The 13,316-nt window shown below is 40.2% G+C and overlaps 1 protein-coding gene across 3 annotated transcripts in view; it reads right to left on the bottom strand.

Annotated features, from left to right (window-relative positions):
* The window catches only part of LOC121303552 (multiple epidermal growth factor-like domains protein 9), a 108,726-nt gene extending 100,167 nt beyond the window's left edge, over positions 1–8,559 (bottom strand). For 2 of the 3 annotated variants that reach the window (XR_005947814.1, XM_041234317.1), the window contains exon 1: positions 7,837–8,558. Coding sequence is in view for 2 of the 3 variants with exons in the window: in XM_041234317.1 (XP_041090251.1) it covers positions 7,837–8,404 (568 nt within the window). In the remaining variant the exon portion in view is untranslated. Of the gene's footprint in view, positions 1–7,836 lie in introns of all 3 variants that reach the window. The other variant, XM_041234318.1, reaches the window with a different exon arrangement.
* Between the last annotated feature and the right edge of the window lie 4,757 nt (positions 8,560–13,316).

The raw sequence follows: 13,316 nt of genomic DNA, 5'->3' as shown, positions 1-13,316 counted from the left end.
CTTCAGACACAATCTGACCTACTGTCCACAGGCAGGGCGGAGCACATTCTGCTCCAATCCCGTGGCTCACCTTAATCAAAAAATGTGGATAAAGCAAGTAGGATTCTTGCTCATCAGCTCAGATGTAGAACAACTTCGCACCTAATAACACAGATCCGGGATTCCTCTGGAAATCTAACCGTCAACCCAACTGAAATAAACACTCATCTTGCTGCTTTTTATTCTGAACTATTCCCTCCTGAATCCCCAGCTGACAATTTAAGCTTAGGGGTGTTTTTCAATCATCTTGACACCCCCACAATCGATCCAATGATTAACCAAGAGAAGGACTGATCCCTGGAGCTTGATGAAATAAATCACTCCATAAGGTCACTGGAAAGTGGGACGCACCAGGCCCAGGCCCATTCAATGCCACATGGAATCAATACAGCATGGTTCCCTACCTCCCACCCTATCTTGCTGCTGCTTAAAAAGGATCAGGACCCTACAGATTGTGGCTTCTACTGTCCCATCTCTCTTCTTAACGTAGATGTGAAGGTATGGGCTAAGGTATTAGCATGCCATTTACAAACTGCCCTCCCTACCATAATTTCTCAAGACCAAACTGGGTTCATCTACGGCCGTCATTCTTTCTCCAACATCCGCAGACACCTAATGTCAACCTTAAATGCTCCAGAAATGGTAGTTTCCCTTGATGCTGAGGAAGCATTTGATATGATGGAATGGGGTTATTTATTTGCTGCTTAAACAGATTCGGCTTTGGTGCTAAATTTACATCTTGGACCCTCCTCCTGTCTACTAATAATAATCCCAGGCAACACACAACAACATGTATTGCCCAGTTTAAACCATGGGTTACAGTCCCGAAACAAGCACACACACACAAAACAAACACAACCAGAGTGAGTGCTCACGTGCATGTGGTGAAATACAATTTATTAGTGAACAGTAGTGCAGTGCTGTCCGAGTTGGTGCTGGTCTTCAGCTACAGCTCCTGGTATGTGTTAGCCATTTAACAATGACAAACAAGTACAATTAGAACGACAGACAAACAAACAAACACTCACAGTTCTTTTAATTACACTCCTTCAGTGGTTCTCTTGCAACCATAACAAAGGAACAGTTCACTCAGCCACATCCCCTTGTGTACCTTCAGCCACGCCCCCTTGGTTAGAGAGTGCAAATCGCTTTTCCTCCAATCCGTGATTGCCACATTGCTTCCCATCTTGGCGATGACTTGGTGTACTGTGGTTCCGCCCCCTTTCTAGATGGCCAACTTCCACTGGAATTAATTGTCAGACAGTCCAGTCCGGGGCACACTGTTCTCTTTACACAGAGCCCTCACAGGTCGGGAGGGAGATTGATAACCAAGATTCATTCTTTCTCTGTCACACTATCACATGCTAAACAGTACTTCATTTTTTTGTGACAAATAAATAGGAAACTAAATAAACAGCTGCCTGCTCACAGTGGGACTGTTAAATAATGTTCTTTCAGCAGCCAGACGACTTAGATAAACAAGGACCAGGGGTCACAAATGGAGATTAGACAGAGGGGCATTCAGAACAGAAAATAAGAGGCACTTTTTTACACAGAGAATCGTGAGGGTCTGGAATCAACTCCCCAGTAATGTTGTTGAAGCTGACACCCTGAGATCCTTCAAGAAGCTGCTTGATGAGATTCTGGGATCAATAAGCTACTAACAACCAAACGAGCAAGATGGGCCGAATGGCCTCCTCTCGTTTGTAAGCTTTCTTATGTTCTTTCTTATGTTCCAATGCTATCTTTTAGGAAAATGCAGCTTCAATACTAAAATGTATAAAGCAGAGAGTTTTTTTTAGGAGAGTGGAATTGCTTCCTTTTGTGATCGCTGGTATATTTCTTAGCTTAACATTCCCCACAGAAGCCAGCCACACAAATTTGGCTTCTAAACAGGCTTAAAATACGCAGGGCACTTTAACTTGCAAATGTGTGTTTGCATTCCTTCATACATGAGTGGGAGGAGTTGCAGGTGTGTCACAGCCACATGTTTTACAATGACAATGGGAAGAGTAATGCATTTTCTATAATGTTGTTTTTAAAAAGCAAAAGAATAAATGAGAGGTTACATTTCATCTATCCTTTTCGCAACCCTATTGGTAGCTTATCAAATAGAAGTGATTTAGACGGCTGCCAGAACAAACCCACCCCACATTACCTCAGGAAGAGTCCAACGAAGAACAAATAGATTAATCTCAGTTCCTAAAGGTATGAGCTATGAAAACAGGTTGAATTGAAGGAACTGAATCTAAAATGAATGGGTGGGGGATTGAAGTCTTTCAAGTCTTAAAAGGAAACCAGAGTTAATCTTTTGTTTGTAAATTTTATAATGTCCTTATGTAACATGCTCGTGTTAACACAATGAATAATACACTGCCCGTCCTTAAAAATGATTTGGATTGATTGGCATTTAAAAATGCAAACCATAACACTGCACAGTAAAGCAACATTAAATCTCCCTGCTGAAAATAACACTGGTTAGTTTTATGGCTCAGAATGTATGACTTAGTATTTGAAGTTAATTGTAAAAGTTCTTAAATAGGTAGCTTGGATCTAGCTACCTCTGAAAGTGTTATGTCTCTATACCCTGGACACTCAGAGGTCCTCCTTTGTCAGTACACGTGCTGCACAGGGTCACAATACTTGTTCTGCCAGTTACTAAAATGCTTGAAATACCTCACTATGACCTTTGGTTAATGCAGTGAGTGTGTCACACCCATGTGTTCTCATTGTTCTCCATATCAGATCACCTCACCTAGCATTACTGGCTTGTGCATTTTCCCTTGATGTTATTCTTCTGGGCACCTAGCTACCACAACACAAACAAACAAACAGCTCCCTCCCTATATAGCAAAAAGGCTATCACACAGTGTAGCCAACCTTACTTCCCTGTTTTATGACCCTATTCAAATCAAACTTTCAGTACAGAACAACCCTTAAACACACTACTGCTTTTACAAGAGAGTCCAAGCCCTGCATTAAATACACATTCTGTTTAAACAATTCTTTATAAAGTCTGATTGAATGCCACCACGAAACAGGGAAATAATGCAGCTGTTGTTGCATTTCAGAAAAATCACATTTGTCATTACCTCTGCCTTACAGAAGCTGCAATTCTGATACTGAACAGTTTCTCATTGGCTTGTCCTTGGATTTTCTAATTGGCAATTTTACAGCAATTTCAAATTGAAATGAAAAGTCTGAAATAATTTTATCATAACTTCTATGTCAAATGTACAGAAAGACAGACACCCTCACACATCCCCACAATATAATACTATCAGTGACTTCTGCTAATCAAGTTTAATCAGAATTGGAAAAACGGTCTTTGAAATATATGGAAAGTATGATAATACATAACAGCTGTACAGACATGCCTACAACCTTCTCCACTGTATCCCTGTCGCTGGGGACCCTGGATCCAGTAGGTGGGCTTCCATAAATACCTGCCTATTGTATATCAACAGATTTAAAATCCAGTCAGCTAAAACCTGAGCAAACTTAACTTGGCAGTAATCTGTTAACCAGGATGAGATCGCAACATCACAAAATAAAATAAAATAAATAAACAAACCAGAGACATGTTTTATTGCAAGTTATGAATCCCTGGTACAGAACTTAAACTGCTGCGTAATTTTGCAGTGTCCTATAATCTTCAATTGAACACTAAAACTATTCCTCCAGGTGTATGCTCAAAAATTCTTCCACAGTGCCCTCTAATTCATCAGAAAGAGCACACGCTCCCTCCCCTCATGAAAGCAGTAATCAAGGCATGTTCTGTCACTGAAGAACCGTACACAGAGCAGTCTGCAGCTATGGCAAAAAGTTTAGCATCACCCTGTAGAATTAACTCATTTTGCTTCTTAAAGTCAAATTAAATCTGCTGAACAATGTTACCTTAACATACTGAATGACATACCGCTTGGTAGTTTTACATATACTTGTCAAATTTGTCACAGTTTTTTGTTATTTCAAAATCTAACATGAAATACTGTACTACTATTATGGCTTCTGGTTTTAATATAACTTTGTAGTTTATTTGATTACATGATAGAGTTAATAAAATATCTAAATAAAAAAATATATACAGGAGTCAGGCTACATTTGAAAACAATGCAGTTTGATACTTCACTTTTTCAGAGTTACACACAAGACTTAGAATGTAGCTACAGAGATGATTCTGTTTTAACTTTAAGTCTAACTTCAAACCCATTTTCAGAAACCCCATCACCATCCCCATGACATGAGTCCTCCACTGATCTTAACTGCCCAAGTGCACCTGCTTCGTGTATTTCACGACTACAGGGGCACCACAGCACATCAACAAATAACACATTTACTGTATGTATAGCATCATTTCTAGGGATGCACCAAATCCAAGTCTTTGGGATTCTGCCGAATACTGAATCCATCTCTAAAGAATCAGCCGAATACCAAATCTAGAAAAACTGGGGTCAAGCAAACTGAAGGAAACTGTTGAATGAAAAACAGACTGGTAGCAAGGGGCACGCACAATCTATAGTTTTGAGCCTTTTAGTTAATAGTATTTTTATAACCGAATGGAAATATATCTCTGAATAAGACTTCAGTTTGAAACTTACACAATTTACCGCTTGCCCCCTCCTCCCATGACAGAAACGTCAAAATACAGAACTGTTTACTTTACCTTTACAAGAAAGGAGAGCTGCATCTTTGCCTAACCCTCTGTTCTTTAATGACGTTTCAACCTGTGTCACCTGAGCTGAAAGCTATGAGGAAAAACATTACAGTGACGAGTGACCTGAATCTCCCTGCGAAATAAAACCCACGTTGATTAAAATGCACCATGTGTGTGACACATATTAAATACATAGGGCACATTCACAGTTATCTGTCAAAAACAGAAGAAAATCTTTTGGGGGTCTGAAACATGAATGTAGTATTGACTAAAGCCAAAAACAACTGACAGGTTTTACTATGAGGAAAGCCGCTGTGCCACAATGAATTACTACTAATTGTACTCGATAGCAGGGGTTTAATGTAAGAGGTACAAACCTTTAAAGCATAACACCCTTTTTTGTTTTTGGTTGAACATTGCATTTCTAAATCATTTCATTATAAAAAGATTAAGAAAATGAAACCAATTAGGCCATATTCACAAAGAGTTTACAACTGTGCACCACATTTCTGTCAAACGAAAAGAAACTACTAATGTTACAGAACGAACAAGAAACTTTTAACTCTGGTATGACATGCATCAACAATCAGCCCTTGTTTTCCTATGCTGTTTGTGTCACACATATGTAGTATGCAGGCTAGTGCTGGGGTGTAGATGGGGTTTTCATATTTGAATAGTCTTTCATTTTAAATTTGCTGGAACAAAAAGTAGAACCATATTAAAATAAATACATTGAGTAATATAAACTCTGTACCCCATCAAATTACCGTATATAGAAATGAGAGAAAGTCTCTTGTGTAAAGTATTGTAGAATGTGCTATAATTGGAGCAGAATTTAGAAGCTACATTTGTTTTCTTTGCAGATAACTTTTTGAAGCAGATCTGTTTTTTTTTGTATTATTTCATAGCAATATGATTGCTAATATTTTCAAACAGTATTTCCAGCATTTACGCATTTTGAGTTGTGTTTTGAGGCATGTTCAGTTTATTGGGTGTAAAAACATACAGCTATTTTTCAAAGACATTTTAAAATTGGCAGTCTAAAGCGAGCAATTGTAATTGAATTCATATGATACGTCTGGTAGAGTCATCAAACAAAAAGTGCTTGTCTGGTCCTTCAAGAGAGAGAACTGCTGATATTGTAATTCTTTCCTTGGTGGGATGTCTCATTTCCACAGTGTAGCACACTATCCAGCTGGCTGCTCCCAGCACACCGTACCTTCATAAGAGAGCCTACACCAAATCCAGTGTTTATTACTTCTGAGTTACTGGCAGGAGGCATAATTAAATCAATAGTGTTTACAGTGAATGATCAATGGAGATTATAGAATAGCAAGATATTTTTATAAATACAGAGGAACCGCAGCTTCTTGAGATTAGGGACAAAATCAGATCCTTATAAAAGCATTATCTCAACGATGATGATGTGACGGTCCAATGTATCAGGTGAGCACATACCCAAGATTAATGAAGCACTATTTTAACTAGGTTTGAGGGCCCAGGGATAAGCAGACAGGAAACAGCTAGGAAGAAGCCTGGGAAATTTGGCGCTAAAAATGACAACATACATACATATGAATAAGAAACAACTAGACAAAGATCTGGGATCAATCGTCTGCTACTGTAGCAACCAGATGAGCAAGACGGATTGAAGGGCTCTTGTTTATGTCAGTTTGCATACAATGTAGTTGATGTCTATAGGCTACAGTACAACAAAGAAACACAATACATTTTAATACATGTTTAGAAGTCTTTGCTTACTATAGCAAATCCTATGGAGCAGAAGGACTATTTACTGTTTGTGTTGGTACTGCAAGTCTTTCCAATATACCCACGTGGGACAGCAAGTAGGGTATGTGCAATGTTATGTGCTGTGTCAATGACAATAAAGATAATTGCATGCAGCTTTGTATTTGTGTCACACACAGCTAGGTTATCCCTGTGTAACATTTAGCCTGGCTTTCCTAAGAATTCTTATTGGGATAAGATGCCAGGATGTGCACCAGAGCACAAATATGCTGATAAAATCCAGGTGGACCCAGATCACATAGCCTTAGCCAATCACTCCCACTTTGACCAGAAAGGAGGAATAATCCCGGAATACCCGAGAATAGCTCCCAAGGTGTCTGACAGAGTTATCAATAACATTTACATCCCGGACAATTCTTGTAGGTACAGTGCTGTACACATGGGAATACACTGGAAACAGTACCCATCTTTCTTTGATTTAAAAGCAATAACTAGATGTTATACTGTAGAAGCAGTATTCTGGGAGTCCCCTTGAACACCTACTGCACTGAGACATTATGAGAATCCCACATTCAACTACACAGGTTAAGGCTTCCCCTGCACTGGTCACCATAAACCTCAGTTTCAAAATACAGGGTTTTTCCAGCAAACTTAAAATTGCCCTTGCCTGTAGCAGAAGACAAGAAACAAAACACTGCAGTTTCAGTGATCAGCCCCAGATATGAAAAGGTATGGTATTATACAATACAATATTTGGGTCCTTTTTTGCTTGTTCTGTACTTTTTTGATGATTTTCCAACAGTACAGAAATGATGAAGTCGATGCTGTTGTAACATATAGAGCTGGCGACTTAATGACACAAGGTGCATATAAAGCCCTTTGTAAAAAACATCACGGTCTTTGGGCTTAGTTTAACTTATTTAGTTTCGATTTAGAACGATTGTTATACAACAAACAATGTATTATGATGTAAATAAACTGAATTAAACTGGTTTTATTATTAGATTAATATATCAGGACATTATTGATCCTACTGCACATGGTGCATGGCGATCACAGTTTGTACATGCTGTGGGTATAGGTTATGGTATCTACCTTTTCATAACCGGGTACATCTAATTGTGTATATATAGCTTGGCGAGGCTAGGCGAAGCGTATACTTGTCAGTTTTTCACATTCTAAAGCATGGCTATAATTACAGTTACTGGTTTGAAAAAAAATTTGAATGCCGATAATCGATAGTCGGTACAAATGGTTACATTTTTAAACAAAATTGCGTTGACGAAAATGGATAGTCGCTACAGTAACCAGCGGTACTGAACGTGGCCAGTATTAATCAATGTAAGAATGTACCTATCCGGTTTATTTCACACTTGGTTCCAGTAACTCACCTTGGCTGCCTGGCTGCACGGTGAAGTCAGTGGCAGGTGGTGTTCCCGTTCTGTTGAAAGGCATCGCAGCGGTGGCGGACCCGGTTGTCATTAGGGTTGCAGCCGCAACTGTTCCAGCAGTGCTGAGTATTGTTGTAGATAGTTCTTTGCTGGTGCTGGAAGTTGTTTCCACCATGTTCGTCGTTGTTGTGGCTTGTGTTGCAGTAGCTTCGGTTTTTGTTTCCATCGTTCTTGGTGGTGGCAGGGGTGTCTGCGTGGCTCCGGTTGCTGTCGTTTTTGTTGGTGCTGCCATGTCTATCCTTGTTGGTTGAGCTGTGGTAGTTGCAGAAGTAGAAACCGGCGTGGGGGCTACCGTTTTGAGAAGGGTTAGTCCACCCTCTGGTAGACTGTTGTCAATTGTTGCAGTGATATTTAACATATCCATGAGGCTCGTAACAGCAACATTGTATTCCGTGCCAGCAGGAGCGCTTGCGTTACCAAAAGACACTGCTTGAAATAGACCTGGACATAAGACCAGCAGTACTTCCAAAGCCGGGAAAATCAACATAATTGTAGGTATGTTCTTCATGCTCCAGTTTTAACTTTCCATAAACCATGCAGTGTTGATCTGACAATTACAAATGAGATTCCCCGTTATCTTCTTAGCAGATAGGCTCGTAGTATATTCCAGTTGGATCTTGTTTGATCAGCGCCGAGCGTCCTCTCTCTCTCAACTCATTCCAAATGACAGCCAGGAGTTCTTTCTCTACTACCTCCCCCCCTCAGCCCAAGTCCCGTGATTGACAGTATTTGCAGCCAATAGGAAGAGGAACGGGCGGGCCGAAACTCCAGTTTAATGTGCCTTCTAGCAACTGAGAGTGAGCTAAGGGAGCGGCTATTCAGCTATACAATTCGAGCATTGACAGGTTTACAATTTTTTTGTCATTCACTCACGCTATCGTTACACCTCCCCTATGCACACGAGCACAAAGGTTTAACACTGTAACTGCCTGAGTTGTGTTTCCACCTGCTATACTTTCACTACCCAAACCCCCAGACAGGAAGTTATTTTATATATATATATATATATATATATATATATATATATATATATATATATATATATATATATATATATATATATATAGTATATAATGTATTCCTAGATCTCCTGAATTGGTAGTAAGTCCATTTAATTGATATTCATTTTCTTAATTGCACTGAGCACAGCTCCTGGAAATCAACAAGATAACAATAGTCATGGCTAAGGTGAGTCATCGCATGCAGCTTTAACGTGAAAAACTGCAATATACCATTATATTTCCAAACACCAAATTAACAATCATTACATTTTCCTAATAGGGTATTTAATTTATCTGTAATAATACATATTAAGTAAATATGGCTGTTCCTTTAACACAGAAACCTTGTGTAACAGTGGTCAGTTGTGTTACATATATATATATATATATATATATATATATATATATATATATATATATATATATATATATATATATATATATATATATATATATATATATATATATATATATATATATATATATATGTAACACAACTGACCACTGTTACACAAGGTTTCTGTGTTAAAGGAGCTCCCTCTAGTGGTAAAAGATCAAATAGATTTTTATTTTCAAACTAAATTGAAATTTGTCTCATGTTTTTCAATATGTTATTGCTGTACAACACATTTTCCAGTTAAATATTATGGACTACAAAGACCAACAAAAATAAAATTGCAAAAACTGGGAGAATTACAGCAAACTTCAGATCTCACCATGAACAGGGACAAATTAAACTATGTTCTAATAATTAGAGGAAAAAAATGTATCGATTTTTCTTTCTTTTTTTTTTAGTACATTTGCAATTGATGCATGTACCTTAACTATTGTTGCTTTATATAAAATATCAATCCATAAGGTTGATGTCTAAAAAGTTTAGGACAGACATTGGGAACTGATACTAGTATGTAACAAAGACAGATCTCGTTACATAAAATGTGTTGGGTTGGATTATGCAAAATGGATTTAAACATTACTACTGGAATTAAAAATAGATTGTATCTGTCTGATGAAATATTCATGAAAAAGCTTTGTTAAGAATGGGCCGCCATTACTACACTGCACAAAATAAGGAGGTGTATTTTTTTCAGTGCTTTCTACATTTTTTAAATAGAAAGGTTACTCCATGTGTAACGACAGGGTCATTAATTATGGCAATGCATTATGTAATGATTTTACACATGATTGATTTGATTATGCAAATAAATACAGTAGCACTATTTTGCATTTGGTGAACTGTGGTCTAGTCGGTGATGTTTATAATTGAGTGAATGCAGTGAAGTGCATAACATATGAGTTTATATTTACATAAACTAGGCTTACCAACAAACTTCTGACAAAAAGTCCATATCCATCCATAGCTTAGACTCTCTGTATCTCACCTGGAGTTATTCATCTTCATACAATGACTGCAGAGCAGTAACAGAATGCTGCCTTATTTATGTGTCAGAACACATAAGAATACACAGTTTTGTTTTCCAAAACCTTCCAGCATCCAGGAACATAACCAACCCTGGAACCCTATTATTCGCCTACTTTATCAATTCAATTGCCAGCCATTTCTGTCGGCCTTATGTCCGCCACTGATGGGTGACGCAGTCAGGTGCATTACCAGCCCAAAAACAAAGAGAGACATATACTAGTCCAACCCATATGCTATTTTATATATTCTATGTTTCTTAAAGCATACAAAAGTGAATAAAACATCATACTTTTCTATATTTGTTGTTTGTAACTTTTGCATTTGTTATAAATCATATAGTGTTTCTTTCTATTGTTTTTATTCATAAACTGCTGGAATAATCTATATTTTCAAAGTGTAAAAAGTGAAACTCCTCGTATCCACACCCAGTGTTTTGGCAGGTAACTAAGGGCAAGACAAATTATAATTTGATTGGTTTCCACACAACGTTTTGTAGTTGTGTGATCCCATTGAAGTGCATTGAAACTATTGTATTGCTTAAGTAGTGTCTTTAGCGTAGTTTAGCAGCTGTTAACCAGTTCCCTTGCAACGTGAGGATGGAGCCTACTTAAGCTGATTGAATCTACTTGTGGTTAGTCTACAGGTAACCAGAGTCAGAGGCAGACAGATAAGTGATTCTGCTTCAAATAATTAACATTAGCTGTAAGTAACATTATAAAGGTGGTGTTGTTTTAATTAGATGATCTACTGTTTGTGATTAGTACCAGGTGAGTTTGGTTAAATTGAATAGAAGTTGATTTGCAATTTGATTGGTTTCTACAGGGTCAGTCTACAGGTAACCAGAGTCAGAGCAGATAGCGTTTATCCATCTAGTTAGTATGATAGACAGCTAGCCTATTTGTGCTCCCACACACCCATGCACAGACACACACACACACACACACACCTTCCCCTTCCCTATTTTAACAATGTGACCTGTTCCCTCACAGTACATGAAACAGATAGGACAAGACGTGCAGAACAAGACAAAAACCACAGACAAAGAGTCCTGCAACGATGCCATTGCCTGGCGACAAAGGGCTCAAGCACATTGTATGTGCAGGGCTTTCGGGACAGGACGTCCATATTGGGACGTTTTTAACTGGCCCAATGTTTAATCTAGTAGTGAAATGTCTACAGCTGCTCTCCAGAACGTCATTAGCCACTGCAGGGCGGTGTGGTCCCCAGAGATAGTGGCGTAAGTGGTGAACCGACTCAACTACCCCTAGAAGCTTCCCTCGGGTAACACAGTACCGGCATTCTGCCTTGTTGAGTGACCACTATGTGCTCTCCTTCAGGCCCCGGTTGGAACAGGACATCTCCAATACCCTCATGGCTCACATCTGTGTCCAGCAGTAAGGGGGGAAGGGGGGAAGGGGAGCCAGCACAGGAGATTGACACAGGGCATTCTTCAGTCTACTGAACGCCTCCTGGTGCTCAGAGGTCCAGACAAAAGGCTCATCTTTCCACAGGAGACTGTGCAGGGGGGTGGCGATGGTGTCAAGGCCTGTACAAACCTCCAATCCCATCGTTGATGTTGTTCCGGGGCAGTGACAAAGTCTGGTGGATGACGGGGCTTGTGGCATGGTGTGTGGTGGAGCGCGAGGCAGGGCTTGACAGGGCCTGAACTTGTCGAGCACAGGGGTCCCGATTCCAGCCTGACTGTCTTGGTTCTGAGGTCTAGTTGCCCACCTGTGTAGCACAGGAAAATCAGGCCCAGTATGTAGGGGTCCTGGACAGCCGCAACCCAGACAGGGTGGTGTATCATCCATCTAGCCACTTCAGTGGCCAGTTTGCCCTTCCCTTGCATCGGTGCTAGCTCCCCTGTAACAGTGTATAACTGTACAGTGGTGTGTTCCAGCCGGACCTCTGCTGGGAGCACATCAGGTTGATCAGAGTAACCGCTGAACCGGTGTCCACCAGAGCTGTGCATTTAACCCCTCGACTTAGACAGGGATGTGGCAGAAGTCCCCTACAGTGATCCTCCCAATCACAATGGCAGGCCTGCCTTCCGGGGAAGGTGGAGACCCACTTTCTCAGCTTGACAGGTGGGCAGCGGTTGCATGCGTTGCGGGCTGGTGGTCGTCGATGAAAAGGACTGGGGGGGGCTGTGTTGTCCCACTTATGCAGGCCCCTTAGCATTTCTTGGTGGCTGCTATGTCAGGTGGGTTGGTACAATCTTGGTAGTGGGGCAGTGGTGCTGTAGATGGCCAGCTTGGCTGCAGCCCCAGCACAGCGACAGGCAGGTCCCAGAGGCTCAGGGCTCAGAGGCCACGGCCCGTATGAGGGTGGCTAACTCTGTAGACCAGGTGGGGGTGGTCGTGCCATCCATGGCTTCCTCTTCACAGGGTTGGGCCATGCACATTCTGGGTGGTGTGTGGTTGGGCCGCCTCTTCAGATGCTTCTCCCCCACAGAGGTCCTGTCACACTCACCCTTCTTGATCTCAGCATCTACCTGAGCTGCCAATGTGAGCTCCAGGCAGGTTGGGGCAGTGAGCCGGAACTGCTGACGCAGGGCAGGAATAAACAGCTAGGGCTTAATGACAATATATTTCAACTCACATTCCAGCTGACAGTTGCAAAATCTGCACATTATTATTTTGTCACCATTGTTGTGCGCGGTTTAGGCATTTTAGAAGCAAACGTCTCTTTTCTTCCATCACAATTTTAATTCCCAAATGAGTAGCTCCAAATTATGCATCTGCTCAAGTGCTGGTCAGAGCTTCCGTTTCCCTTCAGACCGTGTCTGTGGTAACGGCTGAGTCTTGACAACTACAATTGCAAGTACTTATTTGTAAAAACATCACTATATTTAAAATGTGTGCATTTTGATGTGAAAATATACTTTAAAAGTGGTGACACTATACAATTCCACAAAATCACTAATCATTAAATGTTAATATTGTACAAAAAACAATTTTGCTAATTTGAAAAATCTTCACGAGTAAAAGGAAGGA

This window comes from Polyodon spathula, chromosome 33 (genome assembly GCF_017654505.1).
Source record: "Polyodon spathula isolate WHYD16114869_AA chromosome 33, ASM1765450v1, whole genome shotgun sequence".
Lineage (NCBI taxonomy): Eukaryota > Metazoa > Chordata > Actinopteri > Acipenseriformes > Polyodontidae > Polyodon > Polyodon spathula.
The sequence above is the reverse complement of the archived record's forward strand: the minus strand, read 5'-3'. Positions and strand labels throughout refer to the sequence as shown.